The sequence below is a fragment of the Eptesicus fuscus genome, chromosome 14 (genome assembly GCF_027574615.1).
Source record: "Eptesicus fuscus isolate TK198812 chromosome 14, DD_ASM_mEF_20220401, whole genome shotgun sequence".
Taxonomy (NCBI): domain Eukaryota; kingdom Metazoa; phylum Chordata; class Mammalia; order Chiroptera; family Vespertilionidae; genus Eptesicus; species Eptesicus fuscus.
Genome location: NC_072486.1, coordinates 43,778,401 through 43,805,053, shown reverse-complemented (window position 1 = coordinate 43,805,053; position 26,653 = coordinate 43,778,401). Strand labels below are relative to the sequence as shown.

The window sequence follows — 26,653 nt, the reverse complement described above, 5'->3', positions numbered from 1 at the left end:
CTTCCTTATAAATAAGCTTTTGGAATGTCATTATCAGCTGAATACTGTTTATAAGAATTTGAACTGATTTTTCTACTACTAGAATAAGCATTTCCTTCATTCTGGATAATAGGGGTTGTTGTTTTTTTGTCTGATATGTGGATTTCTATTTTAAAAAATAGAGAATTTCTAAAAAAGAAAATTTTTGTTGAATACTGTAAATTTTCTAAAATGTTGCAAGATTGTGAGAAAGAAATATTTATTGTTCATGTATAGTTAAATCCCAAGGCATAGTTTCCAAAAAAAAATTAACTTTCCTCTCTAAACCTGTTTTTCCTTTTTTAATATTGTAAATCAAGATTTTTATATGAATATGTGGGTTTAAGTAGAAGTATTGATGAACATTAATGTAAAACATTTTTATTACCAGGTACACCTATGATAAAAACTATGGCAATGCTCTGGAAATATACTTAACATTAAGACATAAGGATGTTTTCCAGTTGATTCACAAGCATAATCTATTCAGCTCTATCAAGGATAAAATTGTTTTGTTAATGGATTTTGATTCCGAGGTAATGTTTTTTATATTAATACTGGTAATTTATTTTTACTTCTCCAAATTTTTAGTAATTAGACAGCTATCCAAATGCTAGAGTAGTTAATAAATCACATAGCTTGGCTGTATGCTGATCGTGTTCAGAACACTGACTGTCTCTATGTGTTAGGTATTTTAGAAGTTGGCATTCAGAAATTCTTTATTTGATGTGATTTTTCTGTGAAAGCAATCATAATTTGATGAACACTTTTGAAATTGTGTGTGAAGTAAATTTTTAGTAAAACAATTCACATAATTCATAGAAACAAAGAAACTATATGCTTTGATTCAGTCCTCTAATTGTATGTTCCAGAATTGAAATTTTAAGTAAAGTTTTATTTTGATCTATTTATTGTAATTTTATTCCTTAGTATTTACAGATTGAGCTTGTGGAGTATCCACTGGCCTCAGATGACACTTAGATCCAAGACATGTGGGATGTGTTATTTTATTGTAAGACAAATTTGAATAGTGAATTGCTTGACTAATGATGGCACCCAGCCTCCACAGCTCACAGCGGCCCTTGTAAAGTGATACAAACTGTGTGTGTGTGTGTGTGTGTGTGTGTGTGTGTGTGTGTGTGTGTGTTTATAAAAGAAAGCGAATGACAAGTTCTAGTGATTGAAATAAAGAGGTTCATAAACACAGTAGTTTTTATTCAGAAAATTGGACATTTCGATAAATCACAGGAGAATCTTAAGGATCCAAAAGGTTTACTTGGATTTTTTCAGTTTTGTTTTAAAATGTAATGTATTTAAGGGTATTATATGCTATATTATGTATATTTGTATTATATACATATGTTATACATATATTGTATGCTATTAGTCTTCTTAAACTTAATTTAAATAGGAGGTAAATATACTTCTTTTTTTTGAAAGATGATTTTAGCCCATTTTTCATTCTGAATGAATCAAGTCCTCAGGAACTGTAGCTTTAAACGAATTAGTGCAGTTCCCAGGAAGTTCGGGTATAGAGGTCTGCTTCTCTGGCAGAGATAATTAAGAGGATGAGGTGCTTACATAAAAAATTATTATACTTGCCCATGTCCTTATGCCTCTTCATTTACCCATCCATGTGTCTCAAGAATCTAGTTTTGTAAATGTAGTTGTAGGGAAAAAAGGTGAATGAGCTGAAGCGAATTGCTGTTCAAGAGTATGAACCAAAATTAAGGAATCATAGAGTTTTCTAACTACAACGTACCTGAAGGATAATCTCCAAATATCCTCATATTTCAGAAGAAAAAAAACTGTCTGGAGCAGACAGGTAGGGAGTAGCAGAGGCAAGAACAGGACCTGGGTATTCTGAGGCTCAGTCTCGTGGGATCTTGTTGCAAACACTGTCTACTTTGTGTTTTGTGAATATCAAAGGTAGTGAAAGTAAATTGTAAAAGTTCATGAGCCTTATGTCATTTTCAGACTGCAGGTATCTTACTTTTTCTGGCTCTTATCCTCTTCTCCACATAAGATCAGCTCCTGACATCTGTGAGATCTGTAAAGGGACTTGGTCAAAAATCAGGTGGCCAGAAGAAAAGCTCATTTTTGTGGTACTGGGAACAATACTTTCTCCCTAACTAGAGTCACATGAGAACTTTTGAAGATATCTGAGGGGTCAAGGAGGCTATAATATGTGTGTAGTCAAGATATTTGGTATTTGGTGAATAACAAGATACCATTTCAGGAGTATGCAGAACACATAGTTGAGGCCCATTTTAAAATGCATTCTTTTATAAATATATCACTTAACGGTGATTGTGAGGCTAAGGACCTCCTTATGTATGGAAAATAAGCCTTCTCCCTTTAACTGACAGCAAATACAATACATGTGTTCAGTGTTCTCTTCTTATCTGGTGAATTTCAATGACTGTGGCTATTTTTTTTTTTTTTTTAATTTCAGAAAGCTGTTGACATGCTTTTGGACAATGAAGATAAAATTTCAGTAAGTGTCTTTTATTTTATTCTTTTTGTCTTTTATTTTTTTATATGTTAGCAGGTGAGTGTCTGGGACTGTTGTGACCAAGAAGAGGACAGATGTTTATCAGATAATTTGCACCTATATTCCTGTCCTCATAACTCTGTGTTTAAAATTTTTCTTTTTCTCCAGATTAAAAAGGTAGTGGAAGAATTAGAAGACAGACCAGAATTACAACATGTGGTGAGCATAACCATCGTCTTCTTTTGCCCTTTAGATCGCGTAGTAGGGCACATCACCTTTCAGTATTGGGGAGAGAATCCTGCAGTGAACTCTTCACGTTAATACTCAGATTGTAGGTTTGACCACAAACAGTGTTCTGTAATTATTAATGTTCAGCATGTGCTCTGCATCCAGGTTAGGGATTAATTACAGATCAGACACTTTCATTTGACTCACAAGTGATTTGTGATTTTTAAAAAAGTTATATTTATTTTTGTGTTGATCAAACTGTGCCTGGAAGTAAGCACCTTCCTTCTATCATTGCTGTTTGACATAATTGTAGCATAAACTAGAGGCCCTGGGCATGGATTTGTGCACCGGTGGGGTCCCTTGGCCTGGCCTGCACCCTCTCACAATCCGGGACCCCTCAGGGATGTTGGAGGCCCAGTGCATGGATTCGGCCCGATCCCCGCAGGCCAAGCTGAGGGACCCCACTGGTGCACAAATCCATGCACCAGGCCAGTTTTGACTTGATCCCCGCAGGCCAGGCTGAGGGACCCACTGGTGCACAAATCCATGCACCAGGCCTCTAGTATGCATATAAGATCTTTTGTTAATCTCTTCCCACCCTTCCCTCTGAGATTCATCAGTCTGTTCCATATTTCCATGCCTGTGCATTGAGCGTCTGCCCCTGGTGGTCATTGTGCATCACAGATAACAGTCAAATGGGCCAACAGTCGCTTAGGCTTTTATATATAGACTAGAGGCCCGATGCACGAAATTCATGCAAGGGCCTTGGTCCTGGCCCTCGCCCACCGCTGCCGCCGCCACGGCCCCCCGCCCACCGCTGCCATGGCCGGGGCCTCTGCCACCTCTGCCTCAGCCCCCACTCACTGCGGCTTTGTCCGGAAGGAAGGACATCTGGAAGGACGTCTGGTCTAATTAGCATATTACGCTTTTATTATTATAGATTACAACACCACAGAATGATCAAGGAACAGTCTTCTTTTTCCCCCCCTCACTTGACAGTAGTTAATCCCACTTCTCTGGAGTGGTCTTGGTGGTGGTGCTGTTAAGGCCCTCTGTTCTAGATCTTTGGGGGAATATCTTGTTTGTCTGCATTGCTGTCATCATGGGAGTAAAGCAGGAGTAGGTGTTTGCTTTGTCCTTTAAAAACTGTATAAGAAAAGGCTTCAATGACAATAGGGATTATTCTGGTAGAGAGTGCTCTTGTATCTTAGCCCACCTTTTTGTACCCCAGGAGGAGGCTCTGGGAATAGAGTGTTATAGTTTTGTGCAGATGCTGTTGCTATATTGTTTGTGATTGGAAATCTCAAGATTATCTGCTGACCCAAGCAAGGTGGCACTGTGCTGGCCACCCTGGCATTTGTTTATAAAACAGTGATTTCGGGCCTTCTTGTGCCATGAGGCAGGATTACAGGCGGTGGGTGCCTGGGTGCCAGTGTAATTAGTGCAGTGGGGAAATGGTGGTCGATCTCACCCTAAAATGGCTCATCTTCCTGTCAGGTAATGGGATGTCTCTATGCATTTGTTCCGGCTGATGTGACAGCCTTCCCTTCCTGCTTATGTCTCTGGGAAATAGCACTGTGTGTCCAGCTCACACGCTGACCCCAGCCGGGGCCAGTGGAGGCAGCCGCCTCTGTCAGACGGCGTGGAGGTCTGTCTGACTGCTCCCCCTTTCCTGCCTTCGGAAGATGCATCGGTCGTGGTTAGGCTTCTTTAGGGACCCTACGCATCAGAGAATGTCAAAGGTCACCTAACCCACAGACAGCCCCAACTTCAGGGGCAGGCGGATGCTCTGTGCTCCTTTTGAACCAGTTTACTAGGGGTGTGAATGCACTTACATGAACGGTGTGATGCAGCCTTTTAGCCTCCCGTGGGTTATGGGATGTTTGTTTACATTAACTAAACATTGAACATTGATTTTCAATTTCTGTGTGATGTATTGATAGACTTAATCTTGCCTCTGAGTACAAAGTGAATTACTCATTTCCTTTGAAGTCCATTAGCTGTTTCAGACAGCTAGGGGAAGTAATCACTTTTGAAAATTAGTTTAGAATACCTGTACTCTTCTTGATTTTTAGTTGTTATTTTTATCTTTGATGTCACCAGTACAGGCAGCATATCATTGCAAACACAGGTTCTCAATAATCCTAACAGAGGAGATGCAGAAGGTATGAGAATTAATTGAGTGCTTACTGCTCGAATTTTTAAGATCATATTCTTGTCCCATAACTCTACCCCCTTTTATATAAAGGCAAGAATTTTTATGATCTAGAAAGACCACTAATCAAGCATTTTATTTCTGCAGCAAAATAGATGATGGTGACAATATTAACAACTATGGTTGACCCTTGAACAATGCCAGGGTTATTAATCCACAGAGGTGAAATCGTGTTTAACTTTTGACTCTCCAAAAACTTAACTAGTCACCCCTCTGTATCCTGGGGGGGACTGGCTCCAAGACCCCCTGTGGTTACCAAAATGTGCAGATGCTCAAGCGCCTTTTATAAAATAGCATAGAATAATGCATACACTCAGCTGTCCACAGCGTGGTTCCCCAGCTACAGATCAAAAATACTGTGTTTGATCTGCAGTTGGTTGAATCCGCAATGCGAAACCCCGGATACAGAGGGGTGACAGTATATTTATTGAAAAAAATTAGCATGTAAGTGGACCCACACAGTTCAAATCCATGTTGTTCAAGGGTCAACTGTACCATCATTAGCACTTCTGTAGTGCTTAGTGTATGCCAGGTGTGGTTCTGAATGATTTACAAAAGGTAACTCATTCACACCGCACAGCAACCCAATGAGGTTTTTGCAGGTAAAGAAACTCAGTCGCAGAGAGATTAGTGACTTGCCCACTGGATAGGAAGTGGTAGAGCCAAGTCACTCTGGGCCAGAGAAAGTGTCAGAGTCTCCTTGTTCTGGCAAAGATATTTCTCTTTCACATTCAGATTTTTTTTCTTGTAAGCTGCTTTCCCTCAGCCTCACCACGGAAGCTGTTTAGAATTGAAAATTGGGATGTTAAACAGGTATTGCTTTTCTTATTTTAATATTCCTGGTTTATCCCTTTGTTCTTTTTAGTATCTGCATAAGCTTTTCAAGAGAGACCATCATAAGGGGCAGCGCTACCATGAAAAACAGATCAGCCTTTATGCTGAATATGACCGACCAAACTTACTTCCATTTCTCCGAGATAGTACCCATTGCCCACTCGAAAAGGTAAGTCACAGCTCCCCCACTCACACACTGCAGGCGAATGAGTTGTCATTGTGGGTAAGCTGCTGGTTATTCTAGTCTTCCTGTCTCTGCTCATCCGTCCCTCTTCCGGGGAAAAACTGTGGCTCTAAGCAGAGGTTTGGCTGGGGCGTTCTGATGAGAGGTGGAGATCCTATTGGATTAGGTTTTGGTAAGAAGCCCAAGTATTTCTGTGCCAGGTTTAATTGGAATAAAGGATTAATCCAGGGTCTAGTCAACCGTAGAGCAGACACTGTGTCAGGAGCCTGAGTCAGTGTACCAGGATCAGCATGGAGCCTCAGAGGCAGCCTGGGAGGGAGGGAGACACAGACTGTCCTGAGCCAGAAGGACTCGCTCCACTCAGGATGCAAGGTTGATAACTCAGGCGGTACACCCTATCTGCTTTAAATAGCCACCTGTGTGTTTCTGTATTCCTCTCTCACTCTACAGTTCATTTCTCTAGCATTCTGCAGCCCATTATAATTATAACTAGAGGCCCAGTGCATGATTGAATCATGCACGTGTAGGGTCCCCTACACGCTTTCGCTTTTCGCGGTGGAGCTGGGTGCCTGTCCGCTGGTGCACCAGGCCTTTCAGAAGCCTCCGGCTCGGGACTCCCGCCCCCTGCGCCTCTCAACGGCTGCTGAGGGGGGCTGCCGCAGACACCTGGCTACCCTGCCGTTGAGAGGCGCAGCTGGGTGTCCGCAGCAGGCCCCCTCAGCGGCTGCGGATCTGGCTGTTGAGAGGCGCAGGGAGCAGGAGTCCCTGCCCCCTGCGCCTCTCAACAGCAGGGTAGCCCCCCTCAGTGGCAGCAGATCCGTGCCTCTCAATGGCCGGATAGGCCACCCCGAGTCCCGCCCCCCAGCCTCCCGCTGCCCAATCGTGGGTGTAGCGGAGTGATGGTAATTTACATGTTACTCTATTATTAGATAGGATTATATTTTAGCCTTTTCCCCCCCCAGTATCTTGTAAATTCTTCAAGGATAAGGAGTTTTTCTCACTCGTTTTGGTGAACCCAGTAACCAGCACCTGCTAGACACTTAATGTGTGTTGTATCGTGAGTGAGTGCATAAATGAATACAAACAAGGTTCTAGTGAGGGCTGAGTGTGAACTAGCAAGTTGTGTGTACCTATAATAAATAAACTATAAATGTTTCCTGTGCAGGTACTAGAAACTGGGCAATCTAAGGCCATCGGTATTGTTTCCCATGATTCTTACAACATCTGGAGTGCTATATAACATGTACAAGTGTCTTAAATAAATTCAGATGGTGAGGTAAAAAGTACTTTATAATCAGTTGTATGTATCAACAAAACAAAAAAAAAGTGTTTGACCCAGCTTATGTGCACTTACAACCTAGTTTCTTCTTCAGCCCATTATGGTTAACTTTAAATGAATTGGATTTACTATAAACCAGTTTCCGCTCAATGGATTTTCAAAATCTGTAGTTAATGAAAAAAATATCTTGCCTGCATATTAACTTATCAAAAACCTTACATTTTATACTTTGGCCCGAAGACATTTTCTCAAAAAATACATTTGGAAATACATCGTATTACTCTAAAAGTAAAAGCAAATGTTCTTCCTCTTTTCTAACTACAGAATCTGTAATCTAGAAAAAGCTGGGAAATGCAGTTTGTAGATTTTCATTAAAGAAATTTAAAGGCAAAATTAGATAAACTATGACAGACTCAAGGCTAGGTAGAAATCATTATTTAATTTATTATTGATAAGGTTCTTGTTAGTTACCCCCAAACTATGTTCTTTACTATTATACTACATCAGGAAAAGGAAAATTAAAATATTATTTTTGCAACATTTTTTACTCAATTTCTGTCATTTTTTTTAACCTTTAGTTTTACTACTACCAGTATTCTACTTTTACCTGTATGTCCTATTAGCTTTAAAAATCTTAGTTTTCATACTTTTTCCTCTAGAGGGAGCACTATGGCCCAGGAACATTCAAGAATCTAAAATAAGGAGACATGATCTTATATTGCACTGTGTCAAGAATAGAAAAATTACTTGAACCAGAAATATTTTTTTAGGTTTTACTTAAAATTTCCAGAAATTATTCTAGAGTCTCTACGTTCTCATATATGAGAAAGGATAATTTAAGATACTATTAGGAACATAAAACATTTAAAATTCTGTGATATTCAAATTTCAGAGACTCACATTATCTTTGAGCTTGGTGTAACACATCTGCTTGTATTAAAGACCCATCTTGACTTCAAACTTGCCTTTAGGTATTATGTTGTACATGAATGATCATATTTGATAGTATCCTAAAAGAGCTTTCAGCAGTTTTATCCTGTAGAATGTTGTGCAGTTGAATATTTGAAAAGTGGCTGGAGAGGAACTGAATGTTTAATATAATAGATTTCAATAGCGACAAGTAGCAAGTGGCTCTGGCCTCCAGACTGCATGTGGTTTGAGACAAGCATGTTCTCAAGCACTTGCACTTACTCAAGAAGAGGGGGGTGGTTCAGTTGGAAACATCTGCTGGCACTTGAAAGTGTCAGTAAATTTCCAGGTACATAATTGGTTTTTGGATACCTTCCAGTAATAAACTACTTTAAGCAGCATATTCATCTTTATTCATATTGTCTTTCTCTGAGCATTGTACCTATCCAGTTGTGGTATTACCATTATCTGTTTACCTGTGAATGACACAGTCTCACTAAACCATAAACTGTCCATCTATATCTCCATCTGCTAGCACAAATCTGGGCACTTGTTTGGTTTCTCAATAATTTTTTTGTTGAAATAGTCCAGGTCCTCTGACTTCAGATTTTTGCTTTTTCTCTTACTATTTAAAATTCTCACATGTGTATCCTGACTCTGTTCTATCATTCCAGAAGAGTTAAGAGTTGGTAAGAAAGTTCCATTGGTTAGGATGATGATTTATAGGCATGACGGTGTAGAGAGAGGTAAGCCATCTTTTTATTTTTTATTTTTTTTTTATTTTATATTTTATTGATTTTTACAGGGAGGAAGGGAGAGGGATAGAGAGCTAGAAACGTCGATGAGAGAGAAACATCGACCAGCTGCCTCCTGCACACCCCCCACTGGGGATGTGCCCGCAACCAAGGTACATGCCCTTGACCGGAATCGAACCCGGGACCTTCCAGTCCGCAGGCCGACGCTCTATCCACTGAGCCAAACCGGTTTTGGCTAAGCCATCTTTTTAATCAAAATGAATGAGGAGTGCCATGGCTGGGTGGCTCAGTTGGTTGGATCATCATCTCCTACACCAGCAAAGGTTGCAACTTCAATTCTTGATCAGGGCACATATCTAGGTAGCGGTTTTGATCTCCTGTCTGGGTGCGTATGGGAGGCAATTGATCGAAGTCTCTCTCTTTGTTTCTCTGCCTCCCCACCTCTCTTCCTCCCTTCTTCTCTCTCTAAAAATCAATAAAAAGATGAGGATTTTTTAAAAAAGATGAATATGGAATTTATAAGTGATAGTTAGGATTAGACTCAGCCATGAGTGATAAAAATTCCAAAATAATAGTGGCTTAAACAGAGGAGCAGTTTAGTTCTCTGTCACATGGAAGTCCTGGTGGAGAGTTCTGCTGCTGATGCATGTCACAGGGTCCGAGGCCCAGGCTCTTTTCTCTTGCTCCCCCACCTTGTATGACCTTGACCTTGTGATGTGGGACAGTAGCATCCATGTTCCTAGGCTCAGATTGGATGAAAAGACTAAAAATGAGAGAGAGAAGGGTTTATACGTGCTGCTTCTTAAAGAGCATTCCCGGAAGCTTCCGTGTTTCTGGTTCATCTTTGGGGAGGCTTGGGGATTTTTTTTTAAATTCTGGGCAGTTCCCCACCTGAAATCTTCTTACTGTAGAAGAAATGAGTAAAAGACATTGGGGGACAACTAGTTATCTCTGCCATGTAACTTTTAAAGGAATCTTGTGAGAAATTGAATTAATAGTGTTTCTTCCTCTTTGTGACCTTCAGGTCTTCTCATTTCCTCACTTAAATGATTTGTGTACTTTAAAATGCCATCCTAATGTCATTGCCATTCCACATAAGGTGTTACTTGTTTTTTCCCCTTTTTTATATTTCATTTGGGTTTCCCCCGCCTACATCATTGATCTCTGTGGTCAGCATTTTTTGCTCCCTTTTAGTTGTTAATCTCCAACCATAGACAAGATTTAAATATATATTTTACTCAAAAAATTTAAAGTCAGAAATCAAAATGTCAAAACTATCTCCTGCTGTCATTTCCCAAGATGGACCATTGAGCCGGAAGAGCTAAAGAACTTGAGCTGTTCTCTTTACCTCCTTGGTTTTGGTTTTTAAAGTAACCCTGGCTGGTTGTTTTTAACTGACTGCTCTAACTGTGCAACCCAATAATCTTCCTCCTGAAACCTTTTCATTTATTGAAAAAAAACACTTATTGTACACCTATGAGCCCGACGTGTGCAGGTGCAGTGAGAGTAAGCGCCTGGGACCTGGCGTGGTGTGGGTCCAAGGAGGCTTTTATCTGAAGGACTTGCCAGGGGTGGGGAGTGGAGTGGGAGGGCAGCCCTCCAGGCCGAAGGGCAATGGTAGATGAGCAGGGTGTGAGGTGTTACTGCACAGAAAGGCAGGGCTTCCAAGGCCACAGTAAAGATTCTCAACTTTAAGCAGAGTAACAAAATAAGAAGGGTCCTTAGTAGGCATGTCAGTGAGGTTACAGTGAAGGCTCACGCATACGGCACCCATTCAGATGCCCCTCTGAAGGGCCACCCCGGAACTTAGGTCCTATATTGATGTGCATAGCCCTCTATTCATGCTCCCCTGGTCATGAGATTCTGTGTTCTCACTTCTCTGTCACGCTCCCTGGTGGACTCGTGCTGCCTCCACGTCTACTGAGCCACCTCCATCTCCTCCTCATCTTTCTTTTACGTGTCATCACCATCATCAGCATTTGTGTTTCTATCATTGTTGCATCTCCATCCAATGACTCTCTAGTGCCTAGCAGAGTGTATAGTAAATTTGTGTCCATTCATTTAGATGATTGAATTGTTTATAAGCACGTATTGGTGGTGTTTTTTACACTATCATCCGTGTAGTCCTTCATTTCTTCACTTGATCTCCTCCTTGATTGTTAGATGTGTTTTCTCTCTCACTTTTGACAGATCCATGAACAGAGTTATTTTAAACCCTGTGAGCTGGCAATAGAAATATTCCCGGTACTTGTTTATTTATGTAACAAATGTTTACTGAGCTGTGATGTGCAGTCAGTACTGAGGACGTGCACAGTGAGCCGCATCCTTTCATGCAGCTGCCTCCCGTGGAGGGAAACGGCTCAACCAAGGACAGTGGATCAGCTGGGAACGGCAGTGCTGTGAAGGAACCTAAGCTGCAGAAAGCGAGAAAGCTTGGTGGGAGGGGGCCTCTCAGCATCTTGCTTTCTGCCTTTACCCATGGAATGCTCTAAGTTGTCTCAAATATAGGGATGAGCAAAAGTCAGTTTACAGTTGTAACATAAAAATATAATGTAATAATTAATAAACAATAATACAAGAATAAACTTTGGCCCTGGCCAGCTTGGCTCAGTGGATAGAGCATCAGCCTGCGGACTGAAGGGTCCCAGGTTCAATTCCGGCCAAAGGCACATGCCTGGGGTTGCGGGCTCAATCCCCAGTGGAGGGTGTGCAGGAGGCAGCCGATCAATGATTCTCTCTCATCATTGATGTTTCTATCTCTCCTTCTCCCTCTCCGAAATCAATAAAGAAATATATTTTAAAAAAAACCACACAAGAATAAACTCCAGGTCATCACAGTTCGATCCGGTCAAGACAATGGCTTGATCCCCAGGAGAGGGTGTGCAGGAGGCAGCCAGTTGCTAATTCTCTCTCATTATTGATGTTTCTCTCTCTCTCCCTCTCCCTTCCTCTGTGTGAAAATCAATAAAAACATGTTTTTTAAAAAGATTAAACTCTGCTTTGCATACTCACAACTCTAAACCTACTTGTGCCCACACCTGTATGTTACCAGTTGAATTGTATAGGGACCAGTACCTGTGTGAGAGATAAATGGATCCTGACACCAGCAAACCTAAGGAGAGTTGTGTTTTTGTTTGTTGGCTTTGTTTTTTTAAAGTGACGCAATGGAAAAATTCTTTCAAATTGTGTGTTTAAGGGATTCTATTAATATTTGTTCTTGTCTGGTAACCCATGGTAACATTTTTGTCCTGCTTTATTTGAAGGCTCTTGAGATCTGTCACCAGAGAAACTTCGTAGAAGAGACCGTTTATCTTCTAAGTAAGTAGTTTTCACTCATTTTGGTCCCCATAAACTAAGAAACGGGGTGAAAATGTGATATAAATTGTCTAAGAATTGGCATAGGTTTTAGAGCAAAGTAATATAGAGGTTAAAACCTCTTTGTATAAGAATTTAATACATGAAAAAGGAGGCTTCACAGCTCCATAGAGAAGGAAGAGTTATTTAATAAATGCTGTTGAGGTATCATATTAGTATTGTGTAACAAACAAACACATCAGCTTATATTACCACCATCTTGATAGAAAATAATGTTCATTTTCAAAAATCACACCCTAAATAATGGAGGAAATATAATTGAATATCATAGTTTTCAAAAGAGAGGGAGAGTTTGTAATATGATCTAGCTGTCAGTTGTCCCTGGTCCTCAGGCTCCTATTTCTACCTTTCAGTTGTCGACTTAGAAGCAGTAGAGAACTTATAAGGGAAGCATAGTATCCTTTTTAAGTTGTAAAAACTTAAAAATCATATACACACTTTTAAAAATTAACCATTTTTAAAGATATAAATGGTGGGAATATTTGTAGGAAAAGCAAAATGCTATAGAAAACATAACAAATGGGATGTAATTTTACTCACAAGCCAGCTGTTTGCTTTAATAATGGCTTCCCAGAGTGAGAAGGACTCAAGATCCATTACTAGCTCTTGCCGCAGGCCAAGGGCAAGGATAAGGGCGATTGCCCACAGCCAGGCAGCGGCTGTCCTTGCTCTGAGTAAAGCTTTCTACATGTATTATATTTAAAACTCATGGAAATTGATAACAAAACCATTAAAATGCCAGGAAATGAATGAGCAAAGTGTATAAAGATAATCAAATTGAAGCATAGTTGGTAAAGACATTTCATGAGAGTTACTGACAGGGTTTCCCCTGAACTTGGAAGAGAAGGAAAATGAGGTCGCGGTCTGATCATTGAGGTTGTGGTGGGCACACAGTGTATCGGAAGAGCAATATGCAAAGCTGCCTAAGAGGCAGAATGACTCCAAGGCCTTTATTTATTTACTTACTTATTTTATTTACTTTTATTGAATTTAATGGGGTGACCTCTATCTTCTATATAATAAAAGCCTAAGCGACCATTACGGTGGAACAACCAGTACGACCGGTCGCTCTGATGCACACTGACCATCAGGGGGCAGATGCTCAACACAGGAGCTGCCGCCTGGTGGTCACTGCACTCCCACAGGGAGAGCGCCGCTCAGCCAGAAGCCGGGCTCATAGCTGGCGAGCGCAGCAGCTTTGGCGGGAGCCTCTCCCACCTCTGTGGCAGCGCTAAGGGGCAGCGAGCAGGCAGGTGGTAAGGAGCAAGGGGTCCCGGACTGCGAGAGGACGCAGGCCGGTCTGAGGGACCCTCCCATTCCCAGTGCACACATTTCGTGCACCGGGCCTCTAGTGTGTGTGTGTGTGTGTGTGTGTGTGTGTGTGTGTGTGTGTGTATATATATGCCTAAGCGACCGTTATGGCGGAACAACTGGAACGACCAGTCACTATGACGCACACTGACCACCAGGAGGCAGACGCTCAATGCAGGAGGAGGACGGGGGGCAGGCTTAGCAAGGCCTGGAGGCGCACTCTATGGCCTAGGGATCCCAGGAACTGCAAGCCCAGAGCTCGCTTTCCAATAAAAAAAAATTTTTTTGAAAAAAAGAAAAGTGGCTTCAGGAGGGAAAGGCCTCCCCAGGCTGCGCCCGGCCTGGCTGGGCACAGTGGAGGCCCACGCACTGACCATGGCGGTGCCTCTCCCCCGTCCCGCCCCGCCCCTCGGTCCTGCTGCTTGCAGTGACTCACCAGTGATGTGCAGGAAGCGCAGCCCCTTCGACTCTAAAGCCAGTCGTGCTGGCTGCTGCTCCCTGTCCTGCTCCATGGCGGACACAGCGCTGCCGGGCTGTGTTGCACTGTGTCAATTCCAGCTTTCAGCTTCCTGCCCACCCCTTTGTATACTATGTGCACTCGGGGGTGTGGCTTCGGCCTCCCCAGCCAATAGCACTGCAGCACAGCCAGAGAGTGGCAGGACACAGCCCCAGGCTAGCTGGGCATTGATTTGGCCGCATGACTAGCATCCCTATCCACTTACACTGAGTGTTTACATTTGTAGGGAAGCAGGGCAGCCTGCTCCTGCCGCCCGAGTCAACTTCTAGGCTAAGAAAGGCCCGCTGATCTCCGTGTTTCTCCTCCCGTCCAGAATCAAAACCTCTTGGGGATGAATGATCCCAGCGTTGGCTCCAACACATGCTCGGTGTCTCTGTCACAGACATTCTCAGTCATTACAGCCCGTTCCTCAGCCACAGTGCCCTGCTCACCCACTGCCACTCCTCACCTGTCACCCCCTGAGGACCACCTTATGTTATCCTTTCTGAAATGTGAGCAAGATCTCAAATGTCACCCTGTCAACAGCTCCCTTGCCCTACCTTTCTTCCTCTAAAAACCTTGCATTTTAAAAATATATATTTGATTGATTTCAGAGGGGGAAATAGAGATAGAAATATCAAAGATGATAGAGAATCATTGATCGACTGCCTCCTGTATGTTCTAAACTGGGAATCGAAACTTCCCACGGCCCCTCCCCCTGGCCGGCAAACCTCCCTCAGTCCCTCCCCCAGCCGGCGGGCCACCATGGGGGCCTTCAGGCCCCAATCAGCCTGGCCCTGATTGGCCCTAATCGCTGGCCAGGCCTAGGGACCCCCACCCGTGCACAAATTTCGTGCACCGGGCCTCTAGTTAGTCAATAAAATTATGTAAGTTTCAGGTGTACAATTCTATTATACATCATCTGTATATTGTGTTGTGTGTTAACCACCCCAAGTCAAGTCTCTTTCCATGACCATTTATTCCCTCTTTCACCTTCCCCCAACCCCTTCACTTCTGGTAATTACCATACCTATGAGGTTGTTTTGGGTTTGTTTTTTGTTTGTTTTCTTTTTTGTTTTTGTTTAATTTCTTCACTTTTCCTTACCCAACCCTTTAAAAGTCTTAATTGTATGTGGGTATGAGGGGTTCAAATACAGGCCTGCGAGAAGCAAGTCAGCATCTGACAGACCTGGGTTTGGATTCCAGATCTGCTGTTTTGTAGAAACATTTCTGTGTCCTCTTCTATAAAATAGAAATATTAGTGTAACATATCTCATAGACTTTAGTGATAATGAAATGCTCAGAACATAGTAGACACCTAGCAAATAGGAGACATTTATTATGTTATGCAAATGTCACATAGGAAAATATGCTTTTGTGTTAGCTTTAAAACTGGGTGAATAAATTAAGAGATATGCTATTTCTTTAACAATGTTTTATTAAAATGCCCTGAATGAAGTATTTCTCACATCTTTGCTAGGCCGAATGGGTAATAGCCGAAGTGCCCTGAAGATGATCATGGAGGAATTACATGATGTTGATAAAGCAATTGAATTTGCCAAGGAGCAAGATGATGGAGAGCTCTGGGAAGACCTGATTTTATATTCCATCGACAAACCACGTAAGCAGAAAAACCATCTGCGATCATAACTTTTTTCTCTCAATATAGCCAGTTATGTCTAGAGTAAGAATTATCTCAAGACACATTGAGTTAAAAATATGGTCAAGTATCTATAATAAAGATAGGCCAGGCACACTGAAACCCTTTCCAATACCAGTCCTGTGCAGCGCAGCCTGGAGCCCCATCATTTGAGTTACCTGGATGTGTTAAAGAGCAAGTGGTTAACCTGGTAATGTTAACTGTGTCCCCAGGAAGCGTATTTTTACCTACTGCACCAGGAATTTACTGATTGGCCCTCCGCTTGATTATCGTGTTGGGTCTCCCATCTTGGAAAGAAACAAAAGCAGTCACCTAACAATAACCCACGTTCTCTGAAGAAGAAAGAAATGATTCAGAAACTAGCAGCAATAGTGGTTTAAAATCTCCTCCCTTCTCTTTATTTTTTGGTAGAAGGCTTATCTATTTCAGAATTTTCAAGGTCTAGAAATTGCTGTTAAGATTGTCTTTTAAATAAGATGATAATGTTAGCATGACAAAGTCGTTTTTTAAGGATACTAAAGGGAGCAAAGTGGGTGTATTGTAACACATCGTGGACTTGTGTCTGGCTTAGTTTTGAATTTGGGCTTAAAACTCGCTGGCTGTGTGATCCTGGATAGATGAATCACTTCATTTCTCATTTCTGTGAAATAGGGACAAATAACACTCCTACCTTGTAGAATATTGGTGAGAAGTGTATGATAATTGAGCCATAGCAAATTCTCAATAAATATTTGTTGCACCCTGTTAACATCACAAATTATATTCTGAAGTAATCATTTGTTCTCTGTTTTAAATTCTCCATATTTAGCTGCTTCTTTATGTCATGAGGAAAGTAAAGGAAGATTAGTTCTTGAGAGTTTACAAATTCAAATTTGAAGGACATTTTTTTTTAGTTGTTTTTGGCTTAAAATTACATAATATACATTGCTTATATGTTAATTGCTTTCTGTGGTATTTTGTAGCATTTATTACTGGCTTGTTAAACAATATTGGCACGCATGTTGACCCAATTCTACTGATTCACCGTATCAAGGAAGGAATGGAGATTCCCAATTTGAGAGATTCCTTGGTTAAAATTCTGCAAGACTACAATTTACAAGTAAGTATCCTTTTGTAGATAAATAAGTATGCTGAGTGAGTTGACTGACTACAGGATAATTTCTAGGGTTTATTTTAAATATTATTCAAATAATTCAATTTGATAGTTACAGTCTGTTTTGAACAGTTTACTTGGAAAATTGTTCAAATAGTGAAACTAGAAATATCACCCTTTATGGAAGCCATCTGATATTTAACCACCCCCAAGTTGTCTCTTATTAAAGAACAGATATTCTTACATTTGTGTGGTAAATACAGCACGGCACTCGGGAGGGAGTAGTTACCGTGACTGTTAGATCAGACCACCCAAACCATTTTTGAGTAGAATGAATATTATGTCCACTTGGGAGAATAAAGAAATATTTTTCAAAGAGTTTGATAATTTCCTTGAAGCCACTTAGTATCCTATTACCTGAAACACGTTAAATACAGGATTTTATTTAACCTTGTGTCTGTTTTCTAGATTAGTAACAATTTTATTATCTATAATAATTTATAATTTGTTGTTTATTTTCATATAAATAATGTATATGCTAATTTCATAGCATCCTAATCTTTTCTTTAAAAGGACTCTGTAATAATTAGTATTTTTTAGAATGCTGGTAGCTTCCATAGAACTTTAAACTATTTAAAGCATGTTTCTTTAGCAATTCAGACTACTCTTTGACTGCTTTATTTTAAACTGAGTTTTTGTTATAATATGGATGAAATTGCTTTCCTGGACGCATAGAGAATTTTTCAGGTAGAGTGGGAAGCTAAGGTTGGGGTTGAGGTTGGGGTTGAGGGAAGAGAAGTGGTTATCGGGATAAATAAGGAGAGGGGAGGATCATGATGAGGATTTGTGGGGCCTGTAGTCACTATGTAGGGTGCAAGTGGGGTGCCTGCTGAATTCAGGTGGTGGCCTCAGTCAGAAAAAGGGCAGGATGAGCCCTGGACAGTGTGGCTCAGTTGGATGGGTGTCATACTGGGCACCAAAAGGTTGCTGGTTCGATTCCTGGTCAGGGCACATGCTCAGGTTTCAGGCTCAGTCCCCAGTAGGGGGCGTGCAGGAGGCAGCCGGTTGGTTGATGTGCTGCTCTCACAGGGATGTTTCTCTTTCTCTCTTCCTCTCTCTTTAAAAATCAATAAAATTTTTAAAAGGGAAAAAAAAGAGGCATGGTGAAAAGGAGAAGACATTGAGGAAGATTGATGTGAGAAATGTAAAGGAGTGACAGAGCTGGAGGGACAAGAGCCAGGGAGTGGGGTATTATTACATTATGTCTCTGAAGGAGTTATTGTGAACATGTTCAAAAAGTGGGTGAAGGTAGAGGTCATTGGAGTGGAATTAGTGGAGAAAATGTGAGAGCACACTGAGAAGAGGGAGCCGGGGGCTGTCAGCCAGACCCCATCGTTCTCAGTGATCGGTGAGGGTAGTCTCGCAGCCACAGGTGACTGGTATTTCTGGGCAGCACAACTTTAAAGGAGAAGAGGTTTCTTGAAGGTGGGATGTGAGAAAACGAGGAGCCTTCACTCAGGAGGGCTTGTGGGAAATCAGGATCCTGGGAGAAAGATGGGTTAAGGCAAAGAGGTAGAGGGCCTATTCTGCAAAAAAGCTCCAAGATATACAGGTATTTATTTATTTGGAGGTTTGCAGATGACCCAATAGGACAAGGTATGCTAGTAACATTGATTATAGAAGCTACAACGGGTTGTCTTGAAAATGATGAAGACAAAGGATAAAGGTAATGTTAATAAAGCATAGAATTTAGAAAAACTTAGAATTATGGAGGGAACTGTAATAAGAAAACAAGTGGTAGAGAAGGATGTGGAAAGAAGTTGGCCCATTGATTTGAATAACCTTGAAAAAATAATGGCAATTCCTATAAGGAAAATTAATGTTTGAAAGATATTATTGTACTTGGTAAACAATGCCTACAAATGTTTTTTGAGATGGGAACTGATGCCATTATGAAGTTGAGGAAAGAAAAGATTAGACAGTGATTTACTTGGCTTAGTGGAACTCTAATCTGAGATATACATTACAAAGCAAAAATTAATAATGATGTTGTCTTATTGACCAAGTGGGGACATTTTCTAGATGACACAGTAAAGGAGTTTCAAACTGAAATTTCTGAAAGTAGTATCAGAGGCTACCCTACACAGAGAATAAAATAGGAAACCAAGATAAAGCAAGAGGAAATAGGCAAGAAAGATTTTGCTGAGCAGAGGATGACTTGATCTTTGAAAGGCCAGTAGGCATCCTTTGGAAAACAAAGACTACGTTTGGGGGAGAGAGATGATAGATCCTTAAAACTTCTTCTCAGCTTAACTTATGTAGCCTACAAATACTCTGAAAAATGTCACAAAATGTATTTGCAAATTCTGTAAAGTCTGAGAAGAAGATATGGGAAACAGCCAGCATGACCATAAAAAAAGAAAGTCCTTGTAGACCTAATTAAAATGTTAACATCTAGAGTCAATAAAAAATAAAAGTTCATTTGACCAAATGTCAAGGTCAGTGATAAAGACTAAGATTTAAGAATTCAAGTATAATAGATTTAAAAGAGAGTAAAAATATATGTAATCTATGTTGATAGGTATTTGCTTTGCTTAACATGGTCAACAGTATATAAATTAGAAATTAATTTTTCTAAACCAGAGAAGCTTTAGCTTTCTGGATACATGATAGGCTAAATTGAATACTCCCTTATTGTTAAAAAAAAAAAAAAAAGAATGTTAACTAGGATATTAAAAGATAATTTATTTTCATTTCATAGCTGATCCCAACAGAGATAGGAACAGGTGCCAGGAAACACTGAGAGCAAACCCAAAGTAGAAAGGGGATGTTGTTGCTATGGTAGCACTCTGGAGTAGCAGACACATCTTCTAGATTATGGGCTTCTTAAACGTATGCTAGTGACCCGGTGCATGGATTCGTGCACATTGAAAGGAAATTAATTAGAAGGTGGCCAGCGGGGCAGGACTGGGCAAGACAAGCCGGAAATGCCCTGGAGCCAACCTCCCACGGTCCCTCTCCAGCTCCCATCATGCACCAATGGGGTCCCTCGGCCTGGCCTGCGCCCTCTCGCAATCCGGGTCCCTTTGGGGGATGTCCGCAGGCCAGGCCGAGAGACCCCACTCAGGTCTCTAGTTATATATAAAAAGTAAAAGGCTAAGATTATCCAAGAAGAATAAGGAGAGTAGATTTATCAGATATCAAAGCTTAATATGTGGAAATGTAAAATGGTATAACTACTTGACAGTTACTTAAAAAATTAAACATCTACTCCATGACATAGCAATTTCACTACTAACTATTTACTCTAAAGGTAAAAAGCAGGTCCACAAAAGATCTGTGCAAGAATGTTCTTTGTAGCTCTATCCTTAATAAAGTCTAGACTACCAGGTCTGCCCTTCTCCTGTATTATTCATGCAATAGACTTAACACAGCCACCTAGCTCTCTCTGAACCATTTTACCAAAGATACAGTGATTGACACTTTTCCTTAAATTTTTATTTTGGTATTCGAGGCTAAGGAGCTTTATAGTGTTTGCTTATAAATTTTCTTAAAGTTTACTTACATGAGTATTTCTCAGCTATCTTTCTTACTGTATTTATTTTTTATGCTTTAATGATGTCTAAGTTTTAATGTCTTTTTTAAAATGAATCTGAAAAATCCAACCCAGTGCCTCAGTTAATGTAGAAATAGTATTACCATTGGTTATTTCCTGCTCACGGATACTGGAAATGGCACGTGTAAAACTTTATCTGGACATCAGGTTTGTTTTCTTGAATATTAGCCTTCATATAATTAGGGGAATGTCCTCTGGCTGCATTTACCCTACGCCAGGGCCTGTGGGGTTTGAGAGGAGCACCTGGTATTGGAGACGACTGGGGATGGAGGACCAAGCTGGTCACTCCCTCCTTCCCTTCCCTGTGGCCTGAAAACAAGAGAGCAAAACGCTGTGACGCGGAGCTGGACCGCAGTGAGGCGGCAATGTCGTCACCATGTGGGTTCCACGGCAGCGCATGGAACGTGCACAGAAGCACGTTGGGAAGCCACAGGCACTGCACCAGACCCTCTGCCCTTCAGGACTTGAGTGTCTCCCTCTTTGAAAAGCAGCGAGTTTTTGTAAAAGTGTCATCTGGCTTGAGAAAAATGTCATCTGGCTTGTCACACAGCCTCTCTTAATTTCTAATAAAATTCCTGAGAAAACCCAGAATAGGGTGGAAACTCACACTGTGTCCAGCAGAATGGGTTTGAAAGGTAAGGGAGGTTGCCTCTTACCTGCTTAAAAGCAGGTGGGCAGTTTTGTCTTCCCAGCTCTGAAATAAAGTCACCATCAATCAAAACAGGCATTTGACCTCTGCTGCCTGCATCCTCACTTCGGAGGCTGCTGAAGGGTTAGCTCTGTAACTCTCCAGGCAGAGAGAGGGGAAATAAGTAAGCCTGTGACTAACAGGAAAAACGCATAAGCAAAGAGTACAGTCCTGGGAAGAAGGTAAGAAAGTGAGTCTTGTGACAGAATATTTAATATCTGTGGTTGGTTTTCAGTTGCCAGCCCTTTCAGAATCACCAAATTTGAGAATTAGTATAATCAATTACACTTACACATCACATTAATTGCTAAATGGTTTGCACCCTGAGTGGGTTTAAGGACAAAGATCACATCTGTTTAATTTATTGCTCCATTTCTTCTTTCTAATACATAGTAGAGACTCAGTACAGTGAAATATTTGTGCAGGAAGTAGATGGATTTATGAAATAAATTATTTTGGAATAGCAGGTTTTCCATCCTGGGCAAAGACCCGGGGCTTGGAATGACCAAGTCACGTAGGGGCCACGCTCTGCCAGAGAGAGCCTGTATTAGGAAGACCTATGAGACAACAGCAGGCGTAGTTAACAGAGGGCCTTCTGCGCCAGACTTTGGCTTCGTATTTGATTCCATAGCACTATAGGCACCACTGTATGTTCATAAGAAAAATTGCAGTCCTGACTGAATGGAGGCTGGAAAGGTGGGTCTGGCAGTGGCTTGGAGGGAAGAGGGTACTGAGAGCAGGGAGCCAGTGAGTGCCTCTTGGAAGTATTTTAAAGAAAGCGATTTTCAGAATCCCCAATAAGAGGCCCCTTCTCCCCCAACTGTAGAGTCTTTTTAAGATGCCATTTCTTTTACAATGTGCGCATTAGATTCTGCTTCGTGAAGGCTGCAAGAAGATTCTCGTGGCTGACTCTCTGTCTTTACTGAAGAAAATGCATCGAACTCAAATGAAAGGCATTCTGGTCGACGGTGAGTAAAATCGAAGTAATGTTGGAACTGTATGCCTTCCTTGGGGAAAAGACAGAGCAAGGAGAAGCAAGAAACATTGCGGAATCTCACGTGTGTGTGTTTCCTTGCAGAGGAGAACATCTGTGAATCGTGCCTAGCCCCTATTCTTCCATCAGGTGAGATTTTTAGGAGGGGAAAAGGAATCCCCAAATCTGTGTTAATAATGAGTGGAATTTTTATAAAATTATATAACTTTCAGGATAATCAGGTTTAGAGAAGATTTTCAGCCCACAGCTCTACTCAGTTGCATGCTGATGGTGCCATTCTCAAATTGTGGCATAAATTGGCCTCACCTGAGAGGCTTGTAAAACCCACAATGCCGGTCTTACCCACCGAGGTTCTGATTCAGTCATTCCAGGGTGTGACATAAGAATTTGCATTTCTAACAAGTTCCCAGGTGATGTTGATGCTACTGGTTCAGGGGCCATACTTTGAGAAGCACTGCTCTAGAATAAAACAAAATAAAATGAAGACCTACCATCAAGGTGTTTAAATTCCAAGGTTGAAGAACCATGTGTATATGTGGGACATTTTCTTATAGGTAGCTTTCCCTTTCCTTTAAGTTGTTTTTCTTCTGATCCATTCTGTACTACAAAGCTACAGTAATCAAAAAGTGTGGTATTGGCATAAAAACAGATATATAGATCAGTGGAATAAAATAGAGATCCCCAAAATAAACTTGCTTATATGGTCAATTAGTCTATGACAAAGGAAGCAAAAATATACAATGGGGTAAAGACAATCTCTTAAATAAGTGGTGTTGAGGAAAACTAACATGCAAAAAAATGAAATTGGACCATATATAAAAATAAACTCCAGCCGAAACCGGTTTGGCTCAGCGGATAGAGCGTCAGCCTGCGGACTGGAAGGTCCCAGGTTCGATTCCGGTCAAGGGCATATACCTTGGTTGCGGGCACATCACATCCCCAGTGGGGAGTGTGCGGGAGGCAGCTGGTCGATGTTTCTCTCCCATCGACATTTCTAGCTCTCTATCCCTCTCCCTTCCTCCCTGTAAAAATCAATAAAATATATTTAAAAAATAAAAAAATAAACTCCAAATGGATTAATGACTTAAAATGCTGATACCATAAAACTCCTAGAAGAAAACATAGGTAGCAAACTCTTTAACATCACTCTTAGCAGTATCTTTTGGGATGTGTCTCCTCCAGCAAGGGCAACAAAAGAAAATATTAACAAATGGGACTATATCAAACTGAAAAATTTTTGCACAGCGAAGGAAACTCCAACAAAATAAAAAGACAGCCTACTGAATTGGAGAAGATACTCACAAATGATACATCCAGTAAGGGATTCACATCTAAAATATATAAGGAACTCATACAACTTAACACTAAGAAAACCAAACAATCTGATTTAAAAAATGGGCAGAGGCTCTGGCTAGTGTGGCTTAGTGGTTGAGCATCTTTCCATGCACCAAAAGGTCACTGGTTCAATTCCCGGTCAGGGCACATGCCCACATTGCAGGTTTGGTCCCCATTCGGGGTGTATATGAGAGGCAACTAATCAGTGTTTCTCTCACATCGATAATTTCTCTCACCCCTCCTTCCTTTGTCTTTATCTAAAATATCAATAAAAACATTTTTTTAAATGGGCAAGAGACCTGAATAGACATTTCTCCCAAGAAGACATACAGATGGCCAACAGAAATATGAAAAGATACTGAAAATCACTAATTATCAGGGAGATGTAAATTAAAACCACAATGGGATATCAAATCACAGATGTCAGAATGGCTATCTTTAAATAATCAGCAAGTAACAAGTGTTGGCGAAGATGTGGAGAAAAGGGAACCCTTGTGCACCGTTGGGATTATAAATTGGTGCAGCCACTATGGAAAAATATGGAGATTCCTCAAAAACATTAAAAATAGAACTGCCAAACGACTCAGCAATTCCACTTCTGTGTATTGATCTGAAAAAACAACAACAACATTAGTTCAAAAAGATGTATGCACCCCTATGTTCATTGCAGCATTATTTACAGTAGCCAAGATATGGAAGCTACATGTCCATCAATAGATGAATGGATAAAGATGTATATATAATGCAATATGACTCAGCTATAAAAAGGAATGAAATCTTTCCATTTGCGACAACATGGATAGATATAGATGGTATTATGCTAAATGAAGTAAATCAGAAAGAAAGAAAAATACCATATGATTTCACTTATATGTGGAATCTTAAAAAACACACACACACAAACAGATGAACAAAACAGATCTACTAGTATGCATATATATATAGAGAGAAAGCTGATGGTTGCCAAAGGGAAGGGGGATTGTAGGGTAGAGCAAAAAGAAGAAGACTGGTTTTAAAGCCTCTGATCTGCTTGTTGCATTGAGTCCTTCTCCTTTCCTGTCCTCTACCCCAGATGCAGCCAAGCCCTTCAGTATGGTGGTCTTCCATTGCCGGCATATGTTCCACAAGGAGTGCCTGCCTGTGCCCAGCATGGTGAGTGGGCAGCTGGGCCACCACCAGCTAAAAAGAAATGGATGCAGTCAGAGGGACGTGCCCACATTCTAGCCTGTCATTTATGGCTCTGTGCGTTCTCAAAATTATAATATAGTTTTACATCACGTAAGAAAAATTAATTCATCTAATTCTCAAATGTAAAAATGTTTACTATACCATTATAACATCATATTCATTTAGGTGAATTGGTTCAGGTAAAACTGATGACTGTTGAGCTATAGAGCTATGGACACGTGAGATACAGTGAGAACCATTTTATGTCTTGTACAACTTTCTCAACCTGATTTCAGTACCATGACACTGCTGTATCTTAGTGTCAGGTCATGTTCCTCTGTCACATTACACTTGTTTTGCTGTTCTAGATGGGATCCTATGTGAACCAGCAATAATGTCCAGGAAAAGGGAGTGGCATTTCATAGCTTCCCACTGCCCCCAGACTGATTCTGCCATAATATTTCTGAATATGAAAGTAGAGAGATAAGATATATATATACTTTTTTAATCTGTGTTTTTTAATTACATTTTAGACCTCTCCGGCGCAGTTCTGCAACATCTGCAGTGCTAAGCACCGGGGACCAGGAAGTGCCATTTTGGAGATGAAAAAATAGCTCCGTTCTGCTTGTCAGTCTCTTTCTCACCACTCTTTTGAAGATGATTTTTGCAATAACAGAAGCATTTGTTGATACCAGTGCTGTTAAGAGTTTTGTACATGTTTATTCTATGCTCAAAAAAACTTTCATCTTCATTTGTCTACTGTAGTTTTCTCTTAGCATTTGCAGTTGATAAAGATGGTAGGTTTTTCCCCCCATCAATGCCTTGAAATATTTGTGTCCATGGTTAATATTTCATCATTTATTTGTTTAGCTCACTCTTTGTTTAGGAATGGAAACGCAAGTGTGGGAGTTGGAAATGAAGTTGTAGATCCTAGTAAAATTGTTTGTCCCCAGTTGTCTGAGCATCACCAGTGTGGCTGTCCAGCCAGTTCCTGCCACACTGGACCTTGTTCTGCATGCTCTGCAATTCTTTCGTTCTGGATCTGGCTTTTTTTTTTATGTCACCCACTGTGGTTATTTTCTTAATAGGTGTTTAATGAAACATTGTGCAAATTGTCACTTATTCAGTGACATCTGGGTGACATGAGCAGGTGACATCATGCAATGTCATATTGACTGATCCCATGTTCTGTGTGTCCCAGTGACTAGCAGAGTCTGGCCCTGGAAGGCACTCAGCATCTGTCAGTTGAATAAATGTCAGCTCTGCCCACGTGAAAGCCTCACCTTTATTGGGTTGAACGGCTTCGGTCAAGAATTCTGGCACCCTCAGAAGGAATGGGAGAGACTTGGAGCACCCGAGAGTGTGAGGGCTGTGGTTAGGTTTGTGACAGGGAGGAAAGCATGAGACTATAGAATCTGAAGGGTTCTCGGGAGAAATGGGACTGATGCCGGAGGATGGGCTCACGATGATTATATTCTCTGGAGCCTCCTCTGCCCTCATAGAACAGAAAAAGCATAGGAAAGAGGGAGAGAATTCAACTGGGCAGCAGGGTCTCTGAAAAAGAGACCCTCAGACAACCTGAGGAGATGAAGCTGACTCCCTGGGGGAGGTGGCTCCACAATCCACTTCCCCTCTGCACTCCAGAGGAACAGACTGATGTGCCTAAGAGAACCCATGGCAGAATTTGAGCAGCACCTTTAGCTGCATTCTCACATAGTGCTGCTCAGCTCTGAATGCTGTCAGCTACAGTGTGTGTGTGTGTGGCGGGGGGGGGAGCCCACTCTCCTCCATGAGTAAGAAGGTCTGAGAAAGTTGTGACAAGCAGGAGAGGGAGATACTCTCCCAAGGCCCCCTCGCTAATTCCTACATATCCATCTTCAACCTCGCTTCCCTGGCGTAGCCTTCTCTGCCTTTCCGGATAAGGCTAGCTTCCCTGTGAGGTGTCTCTATAGCAACCTAGATGTTTTCAATACTCTTGAATTCTTGAAATTATTTAATTTTT

General features: G+C 41.2%; 1 protein-coding gene across 1 annotated transcript in view; it reads left to right on the top strand.

Moving 5' to 3' along the window:
- Window positions 1–25,911, top strand: part of VPS41 (VPS41 subunit of HOPS complex) — a 141,622-nt gene extending 115,711 nt beyond the window's left edge. Inside the window, exons 19-29 of the mRNA XM_008151427.3 lie at window positions 410–554; window positions 2,474–2,515; window positions 2,681–2,731; window positions 5,821–5,958; window positions 12,180–12,234; window positions 15,579–15,719; window positions 16,721–16,857; window positions 22,024–22,123; window positions 22,234–22,278; window positions 24,557–24,636; window positions 25,185–25,911. Coding sequence (XP_008149649.2) covers window positions 410–554; window positions 2,474–2,515; window positions 2,681–2,731; window positions 5,821–5,958; window positions 12,180–12,234; window positions 15,579–15,719; window positions 16,721–16,857; window positions 22,024–22,123; window positions 22,234–22,278; window positions 24,557–24,636; window positions 25,185–25,265 — 1,015 coding nt within the window. The 3' untranslated portion in view covers window positions 25,266–25,911. The remainder of the gene's footprint in view (window positions 1–409; window positions 555–2,473; window positions 2,516–2,680; window positions 2,732–5,820; window positions 5,959–12,179; window positions 12,235–15,578; window positions 15,720–16,720; window positions 16,858–22,023; window positions 22,124–22,233; window positions 22,279–24,556; window positions 24,637–25,184) is intronic.
- The last annotated feature ends 742 nt before the right edge of the window (window positions 25,912–26,653 follow it).